This window comes from Carassius gibelio, chromosome B6, assembly GCF_023724105.1.
Source record: "Carassius gibelio isolate Cgi1373 ecotype wild population from Czech Republic chromosome B6, carGib1.2-hapl.c, whole genome shotgun sequence".
In the NCBI taxonomy this organism is placed as follows: Eukaryota; Metazoa; Chordata; class Actinopteri; order Cypriniformes; family Cyprinidae; genus Carassius; species Carassius gibelio.
The window spans coordinates 22,202,071-22,226,647 of NC_068401.1; the positions used below are offsets into that span (position 1 = coordinate 22,202,071).

General features: G+C 37.1%; 1 protein-coding gene and 1 long non-coding RNA gene across 5 annotated transcripts; one reads left to right on the forward strand and one right to left on the reverse strand.

The window, feature by feature from the left end:
- Window positions 1-2,818: 2,818 nt before the first annotated feature.
- Window positions 2,819-4,621, reverse strand: LOC127960200 (uncharacterized). The gene is made up of 4 exons (XR_008154345.1): window positions 4,097-4,621; window positions 3,943-4,008; window positions 3,134-3,259; window positions 2,819-3,018 (listed from the first exon to the last, which is right to left on the reverse strand). It is a non-coding gene; the product is annotated as an uncharacterized LOC127960200 (long non-coding RNA).
- A 94-nt stretch (window positions 4,622-4,715) lies between these two features.
- On the forward strand, window positions 4,716-23,428 carry cacnb4b (calcium channel, voltage-dependent, beta 4b subunit). Of its 4 annotated transcripts, none has more exons than XM_052559793.1 (14): window positions 4,716-4,912; window positions 5,958-6,041; window positions 12,169-12,300; window positions 14,097-14,219; window positions 14,349-14,476; window positions 15,856-15,900; window positions 16,147-16,192; window positions 16,379-16,459; window positions 17,287-17,345; window positions 17,533-17,642; window positions 18,553-18,704; window positions 18,811-18,906; window positions 19,029-19,217; window positions 21,219-23,428. In XM_052559793.1, the coding sequence occupies exons 1-14, from the start codon at window positions 4,850-4,852 to the stop codon at window positions 21,501-21,503; spliced, it is 1,593 nt and encodes a 530-aa protein (XP_052415753.1). In that variant the 5' UTR covers window positions 4,716-4,849; the 3' UTR covers window positions 21,504-23,428. The 4 variants fall into 4 exon arrangements, with proteins under 4 accessions (XP_052415753.1, XP_052415751.1, XP_052415754.1 ...); XM_052559791.1 differs by having other exon boundaries at window positions 4,718-4,912; window positions 15,856-15,905; window positions 16,173-16,192; XM_052559794.1 differs by lacking the exons at window positions 4,716-4,912; window positions 5,958-6,041 and adding an exon at window positions 7,288-7,892.
- The last annotated feature ends 1,149 nt before the right edge of the window (window positions 23,429-24,577 follow it).

Consider the following 24,577-nt stretch of genomic DNA (forward strand, 5'->3'; position numbering starts at 1 on the left):
GTAGGAGCTCCTTTTGTTTTAATTACTGCCTCAATTCGGCGTGGCATGGACTTGATCAGTTTGTGGCACTGCTGAAGTATGTATGGAAGCCCAGGATTCTTTGACAGTGGCCTTCAGTTCATCTGCATTGTTTGGTCTCTTGTTTCTCTTCTTTTTCTCTTGACTTTCAGGTCTGGTGAGTTTGGTGGCCAGTCAAGCACACCAAAACCATGGTCATTTAACCAACTTTTGGTGCTTTTGGCATGTGGGCAGGTGCCAAATCCTGCTGGAAAATGAAATCAGCATCTTCAAAAAGCTGGTCAGCAGAAAAAAGCATGAACTGCTCCAAAATGAACTGCTCCAAAATGTCGGGTACAGTGACTTTGGACCAACACCAGCAGGTGACATTGCACCCCAAATCATCGCAGACTGTGGAATCTTAACACTGGACTTCAAACAACTTGGGCTATGAGCTTCTCCACCCTTCCTCCAGACTCCAGACCTTGGTTTCCAAATGAAATACAAAACTTGCTGTAATCTGAAAAGAAGACTTTGGACCACTGGGCAACAGTCCAGTTCTTCTTCTCCTTAGCCCAGGTAAGACGCGTCTGACATTGTCTGTGGTTCAGCAAAATCCTTGACATGTCTGTGTGTGGTGGCTCTTGATGCCTTCACCCCAGCCTCAGTTCATTCCTTGTGAAGTTCACTCAAATTCTTGAATCGATTTTGCTTGACAATCCTCATAAGGCTGTGGTTCTCTCAGTTGGTTGTGCTCCTTTTTATTCCAAACTTTTTTCTTCCACTCAACTTTCTGTAAACATGCTTGGATACAGCACTCTGTGATCATCCATCTTCTTTGGCTTGTGAAGGGTGTCAATGATTGTCTTCTGGACAACTGTCAGATCAGCAGTCTTCCCCATGATTGTGTAGCCTAATGAACCAAACTTAGAGCCCATTTTGAAGTCTCAGGAAACATTTGCAGGTGTTTTGAGTTGATAAGCTGATTGGCATGTCACCATATTCTAATTTGTTGAGATTTGTTGTGAATTGGTGGGTTTTTTGTTAAATGTGAGCCAAAATCATCACAATCAAAATAACCAAAGACGTAAACTACTTCAGTCTGTGTGCATTTAATTTATTTAAAACACGAGTTTAACAATTTGAGTTGAATTACTGAAATAAATGAACTTTGCCACGACATTCTAATAATATTGAGATTGCACCTGTTCCTTGGGGGGGTTGGGGGGGGGGCAGGATTTTCATATTGCACCCAATAACGGCTCTAAACGGCTTCCAAAGGCCATCAATAGAGCTTAGGACGAAATGTGCATTTGATTTGTGATCGTCTGTTACAATGAATCAAATTGTTTGACATAATAGGATTTATTAGCCTGTTCAAGCAATAGCGCCACTGTGTGGAGAAAGGGTGGTTGCGCTATATTCTGCTACTGTTCCACAAGCTCCTAACGAATTTGTATTGGTTTTAATACCAGAGTAACAAAACACCTACCTCACTTAAAACAGCTATTTAACTTCTGCTTTCTCGGGTTTTTATTATTATTATTATTTATTAATTTTACATTGTTGTTAATTTGATGAATTTGTTTTTTTTAAGCGAAGTTTTATCCAAACCAAAACAATGAACTGTCGCTCATTGCCACCACACGAGCGCGCAGTGCTGCAAGTATCCCAGAGTGCAGTCTGGACGATGGGGCGGGGCGACACGTTGGGGCGGAGCGACACGTGTCGCCCCGCCCACATCAGCGGTTATTGGTTTATGATTAAGATGAGCTTATTGGTGTACAGATGAGTGACGATTTTACAGCTTATTGGTATAGAGAATTATGACGCTATTAGCAGGATTTAAATGCGGAAGTAGACACTCAGATGAATAAACTTTTAATATAAATTAAAAAGTGAATATAAATGTTGTGTTTTTGCATTTATTGTTGCATTTACACAACATCCCGTATAAATACAAAGAGTTCTGGATTACGACGAACAGAATAGAAATAAATGGTCTACTCCCTCAATGGCTGTAGTGTAGACGCTACCTCGGCATTACTCGCTGGTTTGAAAATGACACGGCAATATTATGCGAAGTAGGGTTATGTAGATAGTCATGGAGTACCTTGATTTATATATTCAAATTATATATATATATATGTGTGTGTGTGTATGTATATATATATATATATATATATATATATGTGTGTGTGTGTGTGTGTGTGTGTGTGTGTGTGTGTGTGTGTGTGTGTGTGTGTGTGTAACAAATTATCACCAGTCTCTGAACGTCACCAATAATATTCTGAACATTCCCTTGGCCCCTACGAAAATTTACCATGGTTCTGCTACAGTAACTATAGTAAAACTATGGTGTTTTTATAATTACAGCTCACAGTAATTAATATGCCAACAAATATTTTTACTACAATAAATCCATGGTTACTTTTTGCAAGGAAGGAACTATACAGGTTCTAAAGAACTTGCCCAAAAACACTTGTTACTTTCTGTTATTTGTTTTCTGAACTGCACTACTGAAAACCTCATTAATCCTCACAATCCTGTCACAACTAAATTAAGAATCCATTATGAGCAATGCATAGCAAATGATGTTATCATCAAATATGAGAAACCTTAAAGAATGATAGACTGATGTAAATGACTGAAACATGTTGTCATGCACGTGTTTTCCATAGCTTTTTTATTAAAACATTATACACTCCAAAGTTTAACTTTAAATGACATCAATTAATACATCAAAACCAGTTGATCTCAGTCCATTCTCTATTTCCCTTCAATGAACTAACACACAAATGTGTTTCATGCCGCAAAAAAAAAAAAAAAAAAAAAAAAAAACAGTCCTTGGAACAAAATCCTGTGTAAACAAAAGCCCAGAAGATCACCACGTCGGTCTCTTCTCTGTACCCGTGTGGGTTAAACTTGAAAAGGGCTCTGCACTGCAAGCATTCCCTGATGCTGTACATCCGTCTGAACTCGTTCCGGTCAGGAGACAGGAGTACAATTCTTCCAATTGGCCTTATAGTGTAAAGACAAAATACATGAAAGATAATAATAATAATACAAAAAAAGTTTAACAGCCTTCTACTACAAAATTCAATTGGAGAATGAGCATTAAACGGGGAAATCTTACTGTCTAGCCAGGCAAACTGTGCCGCTTTCCGAAAAACTCCCTAAACCATCTGCAAACCAGACAAAGTGTCAAATATGCAGAGTCACCCGCTGACAAAATAACTTCCCTGAGGATTTCCAGTGGAAGCTGTTGAATCAGAAACATACATAGGTTTATCTATACATGTATATAAAAGTTATTAAACATTATATAAACACTGAATGCAGACAACCTGGCTTTAAAACTCTCATTAAAAACTCTATAGATTGTTGTCACAACTGCATACTCATTCTTTTATAATAACACTAATAAAATGTTAATATATACAGTACTGTGCAGAAGTATTAGGCATGTTAGTATTTTCACATTGAAAAAAAAAACTGTTTTAAGACAATTATTTATATCTTTTGCTGTTGTGTGTCAGTAGGATATATTAGTTTACATTTCCACACATTCATTTTGCCATTAATTGTAATAATCCAGTGAGATATTTGTATATATTTGTATGCATGATCCACATGAAGATCTTTTACATTGAATATAAATATTTCTGTCTTATATGGTGAACAAAATCCACATTAGATCGCAAACAGAAGTTATTTAAAAAACTCGCTGAAAATGAATTAAGCTGGAATGTTTTTAAATGTCTTTGATGCTGATGTTAACTGATAGCTATATATTAAATAATCCACAGTGCTGACCAATATAGTACTTGTACATAATACCAATTTCACATCTGAACAACTATGTAGCTGTAATAACTAAAATATCTCTGCATGTACACACATATTTAATTATTAGTTCTTAATGAATGTATGTGCACAAATAACCTGCTTTGCTGGACTCTGCCTGAAGACATGGTGAATGGTGAAGTTCCTCCCCTCAGTGGTTGAGCTCTAAAAGAACAAATGTCAAGAGGTAGGTATATTGCTAGATATAGTACAGAGTAATGTTTCATGTAGCAACATTCAAACAGCTACATACATTTGCAGAGTAAAGCTGTCCAGGAGAACAGAACACCACCACCTCCTGATCATGTCATCCTGAAAAATAATAATAATAATAATATACACACAAAAATCATGCATGTCTGTTCAAATAACTTGACAAATGTGATGCCATACCTCTGTAAAATCGAACCTATGAACTAAAGCCATGTACAGAGTGTACTGTTACAATCCACAAAGAACAATAAAATGAGCAATTTATAACAATTATTAACAATAATTATTCAAATTGAACGTACCATGGATAAATAAATGATCGAACATCGCATTTCATATTATAAGATATTTACACAACCACCTTTACTCACCTCAAGCAATCAACGGAATAGCGTTATTACTCTGCTGCTGTAGTTGCCACCGTTCTGTTTGTTTCAACGCAAACTGCCCCCTGCTGGCTCGGAGGAAAATGTCAAAGGCGGGGAAAACAAATATGGGCGGGGCGACACGTGTCGCTCCGCCTCGAAGTGTCACCCCGCCCCATCGTCCAGACTGCACTCTGGGGTTACTCCAGTGCTGTGGTGCGCGCGCACCTGACACCTGTCACACTGTGACGAATCTGTGGCAAGTCTGTGGCTCCTCTGATGCACGAGAGCACAGCGGATCCTGACGAGCGCAGGGAAACACACACACCCCACCGAAGCTGGATCAAGCCGTCAGAAACCCTCCAAACTTCCACTGGGCCGGGCCAGCAGGCCAGCAACCCCCGATCTGGACCGATGTGCTGGCCGAGATGTCTCGACACATTTATATCAGGAATAAGATCGGCGAAGGAATTCAAGCGCCTATATTTCAGGTGACCGTGTTAGGATTTAAGATAAGACATCAATTTTACTTCATTAATTTTGTCGGATAACTTTATTTAGCTAAACACAGATAGCTATTATGATATGAATATAATTGTTTGTTTGGTATTCTCTGTAAAACTGTTTTAAATGATGAAGTACGTTCAAGTTCACTCTTTAGTGGGTTCTGCTATTGTTTGCATGGGGGTGTCAAGGGCACTTGAATGAATTAAAACGCTGAGATTTTTACTACTGTGAACTTAATCAAATCACATGAAATATTTGAAGCAGAAAAAACTAGTTTGCTAGCATTATTTGAGTGTATATATAGAATTATTTTGTCCTGACACCAACAATAAAGGAAACTCACCTGACTACATAAAGAACAACCCTAATGCAGTGAATTGAGCACACTGACCCACTTTTTGGTGGCCCTATTAAACAAACTTTAAAAAGAACAAGCTCTCTGTCTATCCTCAACACTACTATAAAGCTCTAGAGACATTTAGAATAGAAACAAATCAGACCTGGCTAATTAATGTGTCCCTGTAGTGACTGTTTTTTGTCAATCCATCCCCATGTCTCTATTTCTCTCCTTCTCTGTCTTGTTCTTTCAAACTTCCTGTTGTTTGTACAGCTGTATTCCTTTTCTTCCCAGGGGTAATTTATAGAAGGATTAATATCTTTATGTAACGTCAAGCTGAATGACTTGAGGTCCGCTTCTACCATTATATCAGTCCATTAATAAATTTGCACAGATAATTTACATTGATGCAAGTGGCTCTCATTACCGAATGAACTTCCTCATTAATGGTCACTAATGCACTGCACACTGCACAGTTTTATCTGCTGGCACCCTCACATTTGGATTACTTCCATGTTTCTACGCAATGTACAGTCTAGTCATATTCTACCTATTTCTAATTCTGTGCGACATTCAGTCTATATTTCCATCTAAAATAATTTATGTATTGTAAGTGTTTTATAAAGGGATGAACAATGGCCAACCATGTCTGAAGCAATTCATTCATGATTTCATCATTGCTCCCTCTACAGGTGAACAGGGGAACATATTCAAGGCGTAGTCGACTGAAGAGGTCTGATGGCAGCACCACCTCCACCAGTTTTATCCTGAGACAGGTAAAGGAATGGCCCATTTCTGACGGTGATCATGCTTGGTTCTCAGAGCCAAACAGGATCAATTTAAAATTGATTCACCCCTTTTTTGGCTCAATTAAATTATTACCTCAAGACCAGTCACTTAAAAATAGGGGCTAAAAATCAGACACATTCTGTGTTCTTATTCATTGCTTTGTTCAGAAAGGCGTTGATGTAGTGTGATGATTGAATGGTGTCTCTGCTATAACCTTTTTCTTTCCTTTAAATTTTTGCAATTAGTAGACACTTTTATACAAAGTGACATTTTTTACCCAACATGTCTTCCCTGGGAATCTAACCCACGACCTTTTGCGCAGCTAACGCAATGCTCTACCACTGAGCCACAGGAACACTTCTTTCACGAGCATGAACTAACAAGGAACAGGAACATTGTTAGTTAATAGTAGATACTTTATTAACTAACGCTAACTAATAGTTCCTTAATGTAAAGTGTTTGCATAATTTCTAACTATAATCTGTTGTTAATCTTTTGATTACTACACACACACACACATATATATATATATACATATGTATAAAATATGTATATATGTTGGATTAAAAAATCATTAGAAAGTATGTTTATAAAAGTGGAAATTAAACTTAAAATATATTGATTATATAATATATTTATAATTCATTATATATCAATATATTTAATTTATTGTATATATAAATATATTTATAATATTCTCAAAAACGTATTAAACTTTATTCATGTTATGTTAAAATGTGGTAAGATTTAAAATGGTGAGAACATATATTCATAAAAGTGGAAATATAATTTCAAATATATTATATATTTATACATAATCAAATATTTAATAAAAAAAATGTATTATTAATTACATTATATTATTTGCATATTGTATAAAAATCAAGCCTTATGAATTTAATTTTCAATCCAAAGTGTGTGTGTGTGTTATTTATTTAGATATTTATGTATTTCCTAAATATTTGTTTTTTTTATGTTAAAATTTGGTTCAATTCAAAAATATATATATGTTTGTAAAGAAAAAAAAGACCATGTTTTTGATGGGGAAAATAAAATACACAAAAAAATAAAAGCATTTAACCAGTGAAGAAAATAACATCACAGCAAATAAAGGGGAACATCGTGGAGAAAAAACTGACTGTGAATTCAAATGAAATGACAGACGGAAAGAGAGAATGAAAGAGGCAGAGGGAGGCTCTCTCTCTCTCATCAGCGCCCACAGTCAAGGAGAACACACGTCAGCAGCAGCTCTGACTTGAAGGCTGCTCAGCCAATCAGCACACAGCTGGTCAACTGTGTCATCAGCCTGAGATTGAGGAAGGGTTCTCTCTCTCTCTTTTTCTCTCTCTAACCCTCTCTCTCTCTGATGCGGGGAGCAGCGCCGTGCCGTGTGAGTGTGTGTGTGAGCGTGTTGCTGAGAGATGATGAAACATCCGCGTCAGTGAGCCGTTGGGAAGCTTCTCCCTGCCTGAGGATGTGAGAGAATTGGAGGCTGAACGAGGGATCCACTCCATCCTGCAGGCTGAGCCGTCTGCACAGGCCTGCTTTCCCTCTTTCTCTCTCTCTCCATCCTCTCTTTCTTGTGAGGCTTCTCTCACCCGTTTTCTCTTCTTGTTCTTCCTCTGTGTAGCAAGGGGATCGTCATCCCCCCATCGAGTCTTTTTTTTGTGGTGGTGGCTCCCTCCTTCTCTTCCTCCTCCTCCTCCTCCCCCTCTCTCTCCATCTCCACCACCACCTCCTCCTCTCTTTTTTCTCTATTCTTCAAGAGGACCTCTTTGGAATAGCAAACCTCCATGTATGACAATTTGTACCTGCATGGATTTGAAGACTCGGAGGCGGTGAGTTATTTTTCTCGTGATCAGAATTGGCTATGGCTATATATAGTGTTTTCCCACTGGCTATATGTGTGTGTGCGTGAGCGCGCTCTTATGTTTCTGTGTGTGTGCTGAACACTGGCTCAGCTGTGCTGCACATACAGGGCCTGCGAGACTCCTTGTACCATGATTTCTACGATTCAGCCCACCGATCTCCGTGGGTGTACTACTGGGAGATGCTCATCAGAGGCTTGTGTGTGTACGTCTTTCAGTATGTGTTGTTAATAGCACACATTCCCATTGAACATTCACTCCTATTCCATACAGTGCATTTACAGCAGAAAAAAAGCACGCCTCTCATTCATTTTCAGTTGGAGTTTTTTTCAGGATTATAATACGTGGCTTTCTGTTCTTTGTAGGACATACCTGATCTCTTTAAGGTTGAATTGGTTTAGGGTGTTATCATATAGGTAAAATTGTAAAGCTTAATTTATTGTCTGGCTGTTTAAGGGGCAGAGCCGTTTCTTGCTGATGTGTAGAATGTAATGAGTCACATGGCTTAGGTGCCCCACTTGAATGCCTCAAAATGAAATCGAGCCAGAAGTCTGGAAAAGCTATCAGGGATTGTGTGTGTATAAGTTAGAGGCCCTTAGAACCCACTGTTATTCTCATCAGATGTGTTTATTTCCATGTTCTGTATGTACAGAGACCATTTATTTAAGATACACATCATAATCCATAATCGGGTTCCTGCACTTTTGAGGATGAATATATGGTATGTCATGTTGTTTGTATATTTAATCCATTTTTTTTCAACAGCTTTTTAAGTAAAACTGTGTTTATTGTTATTAATAATTAAAATTCCATCTAGAAGTTGTTTAACCATGTAGTCTGTGTTCAAACACTGGTGTCAAAATTTTCACGCAGAAATTGCTAATACATTTTTCAGTTATTTACGGAGAAACGGCTAGTAACAGAGTTAAATGTGAAATTTTGAAGTAGAAAAACTGGGGTGGGGGGCAATATAGTGTATGACTGGTTTTATATATTCTACATCACCTGCTTTCAAATAGAGATTAAATATAGATGCATTTAAACCACGTTCATTGCACTCTGCACATCCAGTAAAATTGTGGCTGTAAACCTTCTAAGATTAATAAAAGCTTCATTTGGTTAATGAGAAAATATCTGTTTGACTTTATTTTGGGCCATTGTCTGTCTTTGTCATTATATATGAATCTTTAAAGGCCCTCCAAAGTCATTCTTCAGCAAAAAGACCGTTATCTCGTCAAAATCAAGGTTGAAATCCATTCCTTTTTTTTTTTTTTTTTTTTTTTTTTTTTTTTTTTTTTTTGCTCACAATCATCACTTCTGCAGTGAAAGATAAGCAAAGTTGTGCATTTTTTGTTTCCCGAATCAGGCGTTTTGTGATTGGACTCACTGGCCTCAATTGGGTCCCTGCTGAAGTAAGCTTGTGCGGAGCGGCTGCCTTCAGGGAAAAAGTGTTTCGCCATAGGCAGCGTGTTGAAATTTTTTAGCCGACTGCAAGGCTTTTTTGCTTTCTCTCTTCCTTTCTCTCTAATGCGATATTGACCCAATCATTCTTTTCACTGACTTGAGCTAATGTTGTTTCCAAATTGGATTAACAGAATACAGCTTCCTAGCTTCACTTCACTTTGAGCAGATCTCTCATTAATTAGAGGAAGATGAACTTGCTGGTTGGATTTTCTTTACTATCTTAAAAGGGGAAAGTGTGAATACCGTACAGTATATGTTTTAATTGAGCTGATAGGGATCAGGTGCTTCTCTTGAACATGATGGAGCCTTCTGAGGACTTTATGGAAATTTCAGGTGAAAATGTTCAGATTGTGTATTGTGAAGTTTTTCATGGTCCTGAGAAACCAGCAGTGAAGGTATGTATGCTTAAATGAAATCTAGATATGTTGATGCTTGAGTGTTTCTGGGTTCTTTTTTATTTTTATTTTAAGTATTTGTACTGTAAATTAAGTATTTTTACTATTTGGAATAGTTAATGAACTTCGCTCACAACTGATGGATGATAGAAAATAACAAGGATACATTGAAATGAATCTATGGCAAAAAAAAAAAAGTGATGGAAGCTCATAATTACACATTTAATCATTTTGCTTTAAGATAATTGGTTTCAAAACGGCTGCAGTTGATTTTTAAGATATGTAAGTTTCATAGCCTGTTACTCCATTTTAGGATTCAGTATTTTTATATTTGTCTCAGACAGTGGCAGATGCCTCAAGGTGAGAATCTGATTCATGGTGAGATGTATCACAGTCCAAATCATTTTGATATGTTGGTTACACTGTGAATGTTTTAAATCAATTATTCTGTATATGAAAATATGTGATGACTTCATCCATAAAATACTGAGTAACATTTTACATGATCATATTCATTTTGCACTCAATAACAAAGTTTAATAAAAAAATTACTTGTGAAACAAATGTAAATTATTACATAGTTGATTACCTCGTAAATGTATCTGTTGTTTTGTTGTTTTTAAAGAGTGTGTAATATAGCTAACCTGTGTATTTCTCTGTTTGCTTAAGAAGCATGTATCTCTGCAGCTGTGTTTGCCAGAACTTACCAGTGAAAAATGTGAAAACAAAAATGTTGTTTAAGCCCTAAGACTGGCAAGAGCGGCTACCAAATCTTTTATATTTATCTTGTTGGATCTGTCCGCTGCTTTTGATACATTGAACCACCAGATTATCATGTCAACCCTATTGGAAAATGGCATCTCAGGAACCGCATGCCAGTGGTTTGAGTCTTACCTCTCAGATAGGTCCTTCAAGCTATCTTGGAGAAGTGAGGAGTCCTAGTCACAACATCTAGGTACTGGGGTGCCTCAGGGCTCAGTTCTTGGACCACTTCTCTTTTCTGTATACATGGCATCACTAGGTTCTGTCATTCAGAAACATGGCTTTTCATACCACTGCTATGCTGATGACCCTCAACTCTACCTCTAATTCCATCCTGATGATCCGATAATAGCGCTCGCATCTCAGCATGTCTTACCGACATTTCTTGTTGGATAATGGACCATCACCTTCAGCTCAACCTTACTAAGACAAAACTGCTTGTGGTTTCAACAAACCATCCATGAAGGCTCATTAACCATAACTTCTTCAAAAATACATAGAAACCTTACAGTTGTTATTATTGATAAGCTGAATTTCTCAGAACATATTGCTAAAACTGCCCGGTCCTGCAGATTAGCTTTATAGAACATTAGGATGATCATGCCCTTTCTTTCAGAACATGCATCACCTCCTTGTTCAAGCTCTTTCTATATCCAGGCTGGACAACTGCAATACTCTCTTGGCAGGTCTTCCTGCCACTTCTATCATACCTCTACAATTGATCCAAAACGCCTCTGTAAGATTAATCTATAATGAGCTGAAAAGAAACGCACGTCACACCTCTGTTAATCAGATTGCAGTGGCTACCAGTAGCTGCTCACATAAAATTCAAGGCATTAATGATTGCCTACAAAACCACCACTGGCTCTTCACCTCTTTACCCTAAATTCATTACTTCAGAGTAATGTGCCCTCTAGAAGCTTGCATTCTGCACGTGAATGATGCATAGGGCACAAAGTCACTTTCACTGACTTTTTCATTAACTGTTCCCTCCTGGTAAAATGACCTGCCCAACTCAATCCAAGCAGCTGAGTCCTAAGCCATCTTCATGAAACGACTAAAAATACGTCTGTTCCTTCTTTATTTAACCCTCTAACTCTAGCACTTTCCAGTCTATTTTAATTCTACTTCATCTATTTACCTTCTTTTTCATAAAAAAAACACTAGCTTTCTATTTTTTTTCTATCTAATATATATATATATATATATATATATATATATATATATATATATATATACCTTTCTGTGTGTACTGATTTGTCATTTGCACAGTTTTGATTGCGTCTATTGTTCTCATTTGTAAGTCACTTAAATATATATATATAAAACAGCTTCTGATTCTCCACCTGTAAGACTTTTGTATTGTTCCACAGTGCGATTTTTTTTTTTTTTTTTGTCTGCCAATCATCAGGACGTGCCAAGTATTTCAATATTGAACAAATATTGACATGCCAGAGGTCATATGTTTATGTGCTGAAATTTAGGAACAAGCCATTTTTGTGGTTTTAGTAACTGTTCTGATTGGACAGAACAAGAAAACTGCCATTTTTATGACTCACCTCTTTTAAAAGCCATGACCAGACTGCTTGCATGTAAATAATGTAGTGTGTGCTATCTGTTCGCAGGGTTCAGCTGATTCCTACACTAGCAAGCCGTCTGATTCAGATGTGTCATTGGAGGAGGAGAGGCCGGAGGGGGGTAGTCAGGGCCGGCAGGAGCGAGAACAACAGGCTGCACTGCAGCTGGAGAGGGCAAAGGTCAGAGCAGAAACAAATCGCACTTTATACATATCACTAAAGTATACGGATCTTATAATATTCAACATATACTTCAGCACACAACAGTATGCATTGCTTATTTACTGGTATGTAGCAGGTTACATTTCATTTTAAGATCATAAGCATATTAGCCTTATACATTTTTGATATAAATTATTATTTGTGCAATAATAAAGAGATAGTGTCTATTAATCTTATTTTATATTGTAGTAGTGTTTTTTTATTATTATTTAAAAAATATGCATCGTATTATATGCATCGTTCTTCACTTTTATTATTTACAGCAGTTATTTTTCCTAATTTGTTTTTTATTATTGAAGCATAAATGAAAGTTGCGGTAACACTTATGCATAATGCATTATAAAAGTATTTAATGCATTAATTATGCCTTGTAATTCACCTTATAATTTATTGTAAAATCTCATGAATAACTGAAACCACAATTAAAACATTATAACACTTATCAGTTCATTGTTGTAGTATGCATTTTAAATTTGGATATAATTATTTACAACAAGATATAATGTTTTACAATGCACATTATGAATATTAATTATAATGCATTATACCCTTTAATAACTCTTTAAAATGCATTATATATAAAGGCTTTATTAAAACACTTTTATGTTACCAAAGATCCAGTATAACTGTTTGGACACAGCTATTACAGTGTGGATAGTGCAGATTGTGAATACACTTTGATTTGAGTAAATCTCAAAAATCTAAATCTAAAATTCAGATGTCTACCCTATTTGTGATCCTGGATAACAAAACTAGTATTAAGTGTCAACTTTTCAAAGTTGAATAAATAAGCTTTCCATTGATGTATTGTTTGTTAGGATAGGACAATATTTGGCCGAAATAAAACTATTCTAAAATCTGGAATCTGAGGGTGCAAAAAATCTGAAAACTGAGAAAAATCGCCTTTTGAAGTTGTCCAAATGAATTCTTAGCAATGCAAATTACTAATAAAAAATTACGTTTTTGATATTTACGGTAGGAAATTTACAAAATATCTTTATCGAACATGAGCTTAGATAATATCATAATAATTTTTTGCATAAAAGAATTTTGACCCATACAATGTTTTTTTGGCTATTGCTAAAAAAAAAAACCCAGCAACTTAAAGCTGCAGTAGGTAACTTTTGTAAAAATATATTTTTTACATATTTGTTAAACCTGTCATTATGTCCTGACAGTAGAATATGAGACAAATAATCTGTGAAAAAAAGTCGAGCTCCTCTGGCTCCTACCAGTGGTCCTAATGCCATTTGCAGAAAGTCATCCGCTCCCGGTAAGAAATAACCAATCAGAGCTGCGGTCCGTAACTTTGTTTGTGTTCAAAATGTAGAAAAATATATATAATAAGCGAGTACACCATGAATCCATTTTCCAAACCGTGTTTTTAGCTTGTCCTGAATCACTAGGGTGCACCTATAATAAGTGTTTATATTCGGACTATTTTAGATTGCTTCGGGGGCACCGTGGCGGAGTAACCCAGTACCGTTGTGATTGTTCATAGACATAAACAGAGAGAAGTAGTTCCGGCTACGATGTTCTTCTGCAAGACGCAAGCAGTTTTGTTTATTAACCGATAGAGCGTCAAAAGTTACCTACCGCAGCTTTAAGACTAGTTTTGTGGTCCAGGGTCACATTTGTTTTATATCCACTAAACTGAGTCAATGAGGTGGACTAGAACAATGTGTACATTAAGTGTATAAAAATGTATTTAGAATTTTTTTAATTATTATAATTTAAAAAACATCAACTTCCAGGCCAAAGCGGTTGCCTTTGCCGTGAAAACAAATGTCAGTTACTGTGGTGCGCTGGATGAAGATGTGCCTGTGCCAGGAACTGCCATCTCATTTGATGCGAAAGACTTCCTGCACATCAAAGAGGTACTGTGGCCTGCTGGCCCATTAGTGAACAGGTCACTGCTGATTCAGATTCACTGATGACTTTGAATACAGAAAAAAAAGTTTTCCCAGATTTTATTTCTTTTGTGCTTCTCTGTGCTCCGTATGCAGAAGTTTAATAATGACTGGTGGATTGGGAGGCTGGTGAAAGAAGGCTGTGAGATTGGTTTTATCCCCAGTCCCCTAAAGCTGGAGAATATCAGAGCACAGCTGGAACAGAAGAAAAGCCGTGTACAAGGGTAAGCAGACAGAGAACATACTTACCTAGGTGAATGGAGCATTTGATTTTCCATAACCTTAGTCGTTAATATTCTGTCAGTTTATAAACCTGGCAATGAAATCTTGGATAGTTTCCAAAAATGTGCGCTACCACATATTTTTTGGCTATTTTTATGTTATACAATTTGTATGCATTAATAAAAAGTAGTTTTTTGATGCCATTTCCATGTGTAGAAAACCAAATGCTCTTTAGTTGCTGTTCTATAGATACAACAGATACAATAGCTTGTTTATAATATTAAGTCTTATAGGATACAATATACATTTTGAAAAAGCTTTGGAAAGATTATGAAAATATTCAATTCCAACATTAATAAAGGGTGGTGGGTTTCAAGAACAGAGATGGATTTATTAAGAAAATTGACTTGTGACACTGTGAGCATGGCATTGCTTGAAGTTAGAGGAAGTCCCAGATTAAACCCAGAAGGTATGGTGGTTTTGCATTTCAGTTTCACTCTGAATTTTTACCCTTTGTTGTTGTTTTTTCTCCAGCTGTCTGTTACTTTATGTAGTCAGGACTATTAGCTTGGCCAGAAGCATTATGACTTAAATTTGTCCCTAGATTGAACATTTATCACAGTTCACTGTACATTCACTGCTGCTCATTATCATCATGTCTTAGCTACAGAAATGCAGAACCAGAGCCAGACTTTTGAGAATTGACATAAAGTCCAGTCCACAGTGTAGTTTATTCTGGCCAAGAACCATCCACTTAAACTGTGTTTTTTAGTTTAGTTTAGATGTGTTTGTTTATAGTGTCTCAGCTGAATATCTTTCAAAGATTCAGTGCTTTGTTGATTGTAGCAGCCTGGTCCTACACTATATAAACAAGCTTCTTTTTTCCATGCAGACTTATAAAAATGTTTGAAACTACTAGGAAACCAATTAGATTTGAGCTTACTATTTTAGAGAGCTCTTGTCATTTTAGTAATATTCTTCAAATGGTCTATGGGTCTGAGGCTGAGACTACCAGATGAGAGGCCCAGTATCAAATTATGACACAATTTACTTGAAACCTGAAATGATCCAATAGTATGGAATTTTGAGATTGTTTGACATTTGATTTGTTGAAAACTGGGTAAGTTAGGTGACACCAGCTCGCAGTTTGAAATCGGATGACTGACCCTCAAACCCAGGTGACTATCGATAACAATTTTACATGCAGCATCAATTCATGGACATTGACATAGAATCAGTGTGGGTCAGACCAGGTTTTCTTCATTAGTTATAAGAGATTACGGTATAAAATATAGAGATTTAGAGTAGTCCACTTGTGTGTGTACACACAATGACTAAAAATGTTCTGTCTCTGTTTCTGTTTGTCTGCTCATTTCTTTAGTAAGTCCAGTGGAAGCTCCTCCTCCAGTTTGGGGGATGTGATGTCATCAGGTGAGCCAATGAGCTGTTGGGGGTGGGGCTTTATGAGAAGGGGGTGGGGTTACAGGAGTCCCCCCCCCCCCCGAAAAAACGGAATCGTAGGCAATTCATCAGTGGATGATTTTACTGCAACACTGTCCTGCGTAAGGCTAAAGATCAAACAAGCAGCTTGTTGTGAGCATGGGGCAGTGGACCATGAATGACTTGAACGGCTTTCTCACATTTGAAGAACTTGATGATGCTTTATTCTGACTTCCCTTCTTTTTCCTCTTTTTACAGGCAAGCAGAAACAGAAAGTGGTAAGTGTGGATGGAAGAATCATCACTTTACCTTCCTGTCCAGTCACTGAAGAGAGAGATTCCTGCCACCAATGTCCTTAACACAAATTTGTCTCTACACTCTCTTCTTATTCTTCAAAACGTCACTCATTGTGACATACTTTGACTATGCTGTGCTTTGTTACTTACCTATGATCTCATCTGCAGACTGAACATGTGACTCCCTATGATGTTGTGCCTTCCATGAGGCCTGTGGTGCTGGTTGGTCCATCGCTGAAAGGATATGAGGTGGGTTGTCTCAAATGATGTGGAGGCGTACCATCATCAAACCTGGGTTCTTGTTTTTCTGACAGAAAAACACTTTTGTCAAAGAAGGATCTGGAGTGTTTTTACAGGTGAATCGGCGAGTTCATCATAAAATGACATCGAAGAGAAAATTCCTCCTTCAAGGCCATAGAGCTGGCGTTCTTTGTTTATGACTGGCTGCGTGTCTGTGTGTGCGCATTTTGGGTTTTTGATAGCAGCAAAATATAATATCTATTCCAGTCTCTTCACACAGAGAAAACAAAAACATACTCCCCCTCTCCGCCGTTCTGTTACCACGGCAACAACCTTCCGGGGTCCAAGAGACGTCAGTGCTAGAAAGTAGAGCACGGTTTTAAATTAGAAAGAGACAGAAAAGGGAGAGAAGAACAAGAACAGTGATGGAGGGAAGGGATCGGTGAGAGGAAATAAATGAAGGCATACAAGACAGTGAAGCAGAGAAAATAAATGAAGAAAACAAGTTACTTGGCAATTTAAAGGGCATAAATAGATGCAGATTTTATTATTATAATTTTTTTTTAAAGTAAGTATTTCATTTATTTATGCAGCTGCTTTGTATATAAATTACAGTGAGGCTAAGTAAGTTTATGAGTCTGAGGCAGGACTTAACACGTTGCTAAGGTACACCACAATACCCTAATAAACATAAATATTGTTTTAGAATAGATCGAATATTATTGTTTAAAGTATGCATTGTATAAATGTATCTTGTGAAGTGATATAAATACACTATTAACCCCATTTTAGTCATTCTAAATCACATTCAAATTCACTTTATATGTTTTTTGCAGGTCACTGATATGATGCAGAAAGCTCTTTTTGACTTCTTGAAACACCGGTTTGATGGCAGGTAAGTTACAAAAGTGGTTTATATATGATTACACTGTCATTTCATCATGTTCCTGCACAACACAGAGACATTTATAATATAGACTAATTTGTTATAAAGAAGACAGGGTGGCTTATATGTTATAATGAAAGATTCTCACTGCAGCTAACTACAGGTTATTTGTATATTGTTATATTTATTGTCCTAGGATAACTATCACGCGTGTGACGGCAGATATCTCACTGGCGAAGAGATCAGTGCTTAACAATCCCAGCAAGAGAGCCATTATTGAGCGCTCAAATACCAGATCCAGCCTTGGTAAGACACAGAGAGAGCCAAAACATGCCTCAAAGAGGGTTATTAAAAAGAAATACCGTATTTTCCGGACTATAAGTCACACTTTTTTCATAGTTTGGTTGGTCCTGCGACTTATAGTCGGGTGCGACGTATTTATCAAAATTAATTTGGCATGAACTGAGAGAAATGAACTAAGGGAAATGTACCAAGAAAAAACATTACCGTCTCCAGCCACGAGAGGGCGCTCTAATGCTGCTCAGTGCTTCTGTAGTCTATCACTGAGCAGCATAGAGCGCTCTCTCATGGCTAAAGACGGTAATGTTTTCTTTTGGTTATTGGTTCTAAATAAATGCGACTTATATATGTGTTTTTTACCTCATCATGACGTATTTTTGGACTGATGTGACTTATACTCAGGTGCGACTTATAGTCCGAAAAATACGGTATACCAAGTTAAATTCAAGTTCTGTCGCCTGAGACATGTAATCAGTTACCACAGAAAACCATTTTGACTTGTTCCTCAGTTTATAAATTCAAGTAAATCCATCGGTACAGGGATGCATTACGAAGGCTGTGGTTCTAAGTGTAAGTGTACTGGAAGGTTTAAACCAAAAAAAATGTGACATTGAAAAAATATATTGATGTAAATGAAAATATGTGTAAAGAGCCATGTTTAGTTGGCACGGCTTCTGGTATTTTCTGTAGTTTTTTTTTTTTTTAGAAGAAGAAGAAGAAATTAGAAGAAGCTATGCCTGAGAAACTTCAACTATGACGAGTTTTTTGGAAACTGTTTGTGTTTAACTTAGAATATTCTTTGACCTGTCATACTGCCATTAAATGTAATATCAATCATTTCCAAGTCCTGATTGTTTTTGTTTTATTAGTGTGCGAACTGTAGACTGATAACTCTCTATGTGATATACATGTACAGCTGAGGTACAGAGTGAGATTGAGCGGATATTTGAACTCGCTCGCTCGCTCCAGCTGGTTGTGTTGGACGCAGACACCATCAACCATCCTGCTCAGCTGCTGAAGACTTCACTAGCACCCATTATCGTCCATGTCAAAGTGTCCTCGCCAAAGGTGTGACTTTCAGAGACGCTTGTGTCATGGTTTGAGTGTTTCATTAGAGAAAAACCAATCAAAATCTGATTGCTCTTGCCTTGTAACCAACTCTTCTGTGCTGTAGGTCCTCCAGCGGCTCATCAAATCTAGAGGAAAGTCACAGAGTAAACACCTCAATGTACAGCTCGTAGCCGCAGACAAACTAGCACAGTGTCCTCCGGTGCGTCTTCTCATACATACAAACATCAACACACCTGTGAAAGAAAACTACAGAAATAATTCCAGTTTTGCACACTTTTAACATAGTCTTATGTGTTTGTGTGTGGTATTCTTCTTTAATAGGAGATGTTTGACATCATCTTGGATGAGAATCAATTGGAAGACGCATGTGAACACCTGGCTGAGTATCTTGAGGCATACTGGAAAGCAACCCACACCTCCAGCAGTACCCCACTCAACCCTCTGCTGGGCAGCAACCTCGGCCCCGCTGCCTTGGCCCCTTACACTACGTCTGCGATATCTGGCTTGCAGGTGCGAAGTCATACACACTCTACACTTATAGGTATTTATAAGGTGTTTATAGATTTTTCAATCAGTGCCAAGATATTAGTTCAAAATTCTTCTGAATGTATAAAGATAAATCACCTAATAAAACTTTCCAACACTGATGATAAGTTATTTCTGAATGATGCATTTGACACTGAAGACTGTAGTAATGGGTGACGAAAATTCAGCCTTTCCACTATTGGAATAAATTATATTTTTTTAGAAAAATAATTGTAATAATATATCTCAATATTACTTTTCTACTGTATTTTTATCAAATACATGCAGCCCTGATGAGTGTAAGACACTGAAAACATCAAAGATCTTGCTGATCGCAAACTTTTGAACAGTAGTGTTTAATATATGTACATATTACTATTTAAAAGTCATTTCAAAACTTTTTTTTTAATGTTTTTGAAAGAAGTCTCTTATGCTCATCAAGGCTTCATTTGTATGATCAAAAATGTGTTTCAAACAGTAATATTATCAAATATTATTACTCAAATAACTGTATTCTGTTTTTATTTATTTTAAACTGAAATGTATTCCTGTGATGGCAAAGCTGAATTTTCAGCAATACAGTATTTATTTCAGGGTTATTTAAAAAAAAAATAATAAAAAATAAAAACATTTATTTGAAATTGAAATCTTTTGTAACATTACAAATGTCTCTACTGTTACTTTTGACCAATTTAATGCTCTCTTGCTAAAAAATGTTTTATTCTTTTGCACTTTATTTTAAGATCCAATTCTCGTTATTAACAAACCATTAACTATGAAATTTGCCTCAATTAACTCCAATTTGCTGCTTAGTTGTTAAGTTCAGGTATTGGTTAGAATTAGGGATATAGTAAATGGTCATGCAGAACATGTGCTTTATAAGGACTAGGGCTGGGATAAACGATTATTTAACGATTTTTTAACGATTAATCTAGCGATTATTTTTTCTTTGCACTTGTATAGAGATAGCATTCAATAAAACCTTGAAGCCTTGAAAACACATAGCTTACTGAAACAAGCTTACTGAACACATAGGGACTAGCTTACTGAAAAAAAGTTCTTCTTTCAGATGAAAATAACAACAACTTATTGTCTAGCATTCAATAAAAAAGGTCACCCAAAATACTTGTTTAGAGCAATTGAAAGGATACAGTAACCAATGTAAACTTGAGGGCTTTAAGCTAATACAGAGAGTGCTTTTCCAAAAAAAATAATAATAATTTACAGTGGGAGCCAGCAGCCTGTCATGGAGAAAAAAAAAATCTCTGAATGCTCCACGTGAAACTTTGGCGTTCCGCCCTTTTTCTATCGTGTCTAATGATTTTGGTTAATATGCACGAGAGAGAGAGAGCAAGACAAGCGCTCATGTAGTTTGAAGACTGTGAGTGCGCGAGCATGCGTGAAACTTTGGTGTTTCACCCTTTTTCTATCGTGTTTAATGATTTTGATTAATATGCACAGGGGAGAGAGAGAGCAAGAAGCGCTCGTGTTGTTTGAAGACTGTGAGTGTGCGCGCGCAGCCGGGGCTCTCTCTCGTACGCGCCCTTTCAGTCGCAGCAGTCATCCTATTCAACAAAACTCACCGATCAAATAAGGCTTTGACAGCCGCCAAAAAAAAAAGATCAATGCAGAAAAACCCCTGGATTGGTTATATAACACTGGACAGAATGTTGATCCGGCCATCGCGTATATTCAGCGCACATAAGGTAAACGTTTTGCAAACGTTTTTTAGAGAAATAAAAACAGGTCGACGAATCGATTCGCATATTTTGCGTCAACGTATTTTTTGCGTCGACGTCATCGATGACCTCGACACGTTGTCCCAGCCCTAATAAGTACTAAACAGTGAATATGTTAAAATAGCCAAGCTAATAAGCAACTAATTAATAGTGAGAATTGGTCCCTATACTATAATGTTAACAAAAATGGTAGTGCTTACATTAAAACTCATGCAGGCTCTTACTTTATGTGATACTTATGCATCAGAACCAACAGGGGCAAAAAACACGGCATGCCAACCACACCGGGGACCACTCCACCCCCAACGAACGGCGCAACCTGATGACCTCAGACGAGAACTACCACAACGAACGAGCGCACAAGGGACGGAATCGGGGCTCTTCTGGCTCACAGCATGGAGGCAGTGGTCGAGACCAATACTACATGGAAGAGCAGCAGGGCTACCAGGACCCCTACCAGGACACCTACAAGCCCCACCGCAACCGCAGTTCCCCAGGCAGCTACAGCCAGGACTCACGACACCGGCTCTGAGCCACCCTGCCCCGTTTCATCCTCCAACCCTGAGCCACAGAGCCACCGAGCCAAGATGGCTTCTGTCCAGAATTGTATACATCTTCCATTACATTTTCGTTTTGTTAGGATCTCTTGAGTTACAAAGTAGAAACTGTTTAACCCCTCCTGAACCTTCGCCATCTGACCAAAGCCTGCATTTCCGTCTGCTTATACAAGGCTCATCTTGTCTGCCTGGGAAAAGGAAACTTTTCTAAATGAAACGTTACAGCTGTTATGCTTTCACATGTTAATATGCTTGTTGATTTTTAGTTTTTTGTCGATTGTGTTGCAAAAGGGCAGGTTTTACTTCTACCAAGCAACCATTTAACTTAAAAACGAATGATTAGTTGCTCCTTAAAAGCAAATATTCTGTGAAGCTAGCAATGGCCGAGAATTAGACAGTTGTAAAGGGTCCCTGAGAACTGAACAAGGAGCTCAGTTAGTCTTTGTCATTATTGCCAGCATGTTACCTGGCCGCATGCTTCCCCTGTCATTAGTGCAAACCTTGAGCAGACATAGGATGATGCTCTGATCTTTGCCATAAGCAAGCCCAGAGAAAGTGGCTGACGAACTGGAACATTTCAATAACTTAACACAGACCTACTGCCAGCTGTCTTTTCTTACAGAAACAGAATCTTGAATATAATTATCTTGGATTTTTCCAAAGCCTCGAAATCCCAGGCGGTGGAATTTCCACATAACTTCTACCGTAAACAGCAGGAATCTTAAATTCAGCCACAGCCAGCCAATCATCTGTGCAGGTTAGCATGGTGCACTAGCATCTAGCCCATGGTCTCATTTCTTACAAGGCATTATTTTCTAGTAAAGAAGACCGCTTAAAGAAATGCCTAACATAGGAATGCTGAACAAAAGTGTTGCTGTGATCTACTCCTCAATAGAGTTAACAAGCATTGACATCTTATAATTAGTTTTCATCATTTAGAAGCTGGAATTTAGGCACTTTTGGTACATTGTAATTTAAATAGCTCTCAAGGGTGCTCTATTAAAAAAATAATATTTTTCTCAGCACTATGTGTAACTCAAGTATGAACGGGTAGATTTAGTTCTGATTCTTTAGGAGTGACAGGCACCCTGCCCTCCACCCTACCAACTGGAGCTGCTGCCATCTGGTCCACCTCTGCAGACATGCAGTGATCTCCGGGGTGGCTCGCCACATCTCAAAAGTTACAGACTAAACCGACCGCCGAAGTGTTGTTCTTCTACTACTTATACGTTTTCAGTGTGAAAGGGACTGGCAGAGGACGAATAGATCCTCAACATATGGAAGAAGTTCAGACCTGGACCTGAAACTTACAGACCCAAGGCCTTGGCACACCATGATTTTCCTTGGCTGCATATTCTCGCCTTCTTGATTTATGCTAGTTTGTGCATTTTCAAAAGAATAAATTTTAAAGAAAAAAATCAACTCGGGAAAACTGAGAACCGCAACGAGTACATTCTGTATGCATTTGTCTATTCGCATGCTTCTATGTTAATTATATAATGAAGATGAATGAACATGAGGAATTTGGCAGTCGATGCCCATTTGACAAAAAAAAAAAAATCTTCTATGAATTTGCTGCCTGAGACAATCAGATGGAACTTCTCTGTAAAACCGGAACGTTGTTCATCCCTTCCCATCATCCTGCCCTCTCCCATTTCACACCAGCTTCATCTGAGCTCCAGATAAAAGAATAAAAAGCTGTCAATTTTTCCTTTTTTTTTCGTGAAAGTTGAAAATTAAAGATGGAAATGCAAAATCGCATGCATATCATTTTAATTTATAACAAATTTGAAAGAAAAAAATTGTTTTATGGAATATAATTGTGTAAAAGGCAAATCAAGCAGTATTTAAGTTCTTTTACAAAAAAGAAAAGAAGAAAAAATAAATGGTCATTTTGAAACTGTGTCATATGTTCTTTATTAATTGTTACTTCTTGGAACCATTGGTTAACTGGCATTATGAAGGTCATTATCATACCACAGTAAGATGGATGACAATTAAACACATGCATTTTAAAAAGCTGATTTAACTGTAAATTTCAGATTTTCAATGTGTCAAAAAGACTGCACTGTACCATATCAAGCTACTATTGGACATGAATAATGCTATGTAAAAGTTTACAGGGCTCAAACTTAGAAAAGCAATTTAATGCTGCTATCCATCAACAAATGTGGTAACAAGGTTAACAGAAGTAGATATTCTCTTTACCTCACAGAACTCATATCTTTTCAGAAAGCCACATTAGAAAATATAGAAAATTAATAAAAAGGCGTGACCACAATGTAACAGAATAAAAATAGAGTACAACAGTAAAAGATCAAAGTTGCCATTGGCAATTAAAAAGTTAAAGCAATTACACTGTTGAAGGACACGAGAGACATGCACCTTAATAAAGTGACCAAGATATTGTAAGGCCACAACAAAAAAAAATTTATTTGTGACTTTCATTATTATTAATATAATTAACTAAACAATGTATTCATGTGGAAGTGGAACATTATATGTAATTAAATTTGGAATAAGAAAAAATTGTATTCTAGATTATTCCATCGCTACTGTTTTTAATATTATTTTAATTAATTCTGTAAATGAACTAGGGGAAAATTTATTATACCGACTGATAATGATAATGAAGGTTTTAACCTAGCCATGACTAATGAAACAGGTTAATAAAGTTATCAGCTCATTAAGAAATGCTAAATGTAGGGATGTTCATCAATTTGACACTTAAGTTTCTCAAAACTCATAAAGACACATTAGCTCCTGTTATCTCTCACCAAATTAATTTATTATTTGAAAAATAGTGTTTTTTCTACAGCAAGGAAACAAGCCATTATTTCTCCTATTTTTAAATCTGGGGATCATTTTGAGGTAAGTGACCAATCAGTATATTACCAGTAGTCTCAAAGGTTGCAGAAAAGGTAGTTCTTGAACAACTCCAATAACTTAAACTGTACCATGGGCGAACCCCAAGGATCAATACTAGGTACTTTATTATTTAGTTTATGCATTAACGATCTTCCACAGTATTGTAAAGGGATACAACTGC

What these genes read in the sequence shown, in the direction of transcription:
- cacnb4b (XM_052559793.1), top strand. Translation starts at nt 4,850, where the DNA reads ATGTCTCGACACATTTATATCAGGAATAAGATCGGCGAAGGAATTCAA. An exon ending in TGCAGCTGGAGAGGGCAAAG is followed by an intron (nt 12,301 to 14,096) that starts GTCAGAGCAGAA and finishes ATCAACTTCCAG; the next exon opens with GCCAAAGCGGTTGCCTTTGC. An exon ending in TCAAAGTGTCCTCGCCAAAG is followed by an intron (nt 18,705 to 18,810) that starts GTGTGACTTTCA and finishes TCTGTGCTGTAG; the next exon opens with GTCCTCCAGCGGCTCATCAA.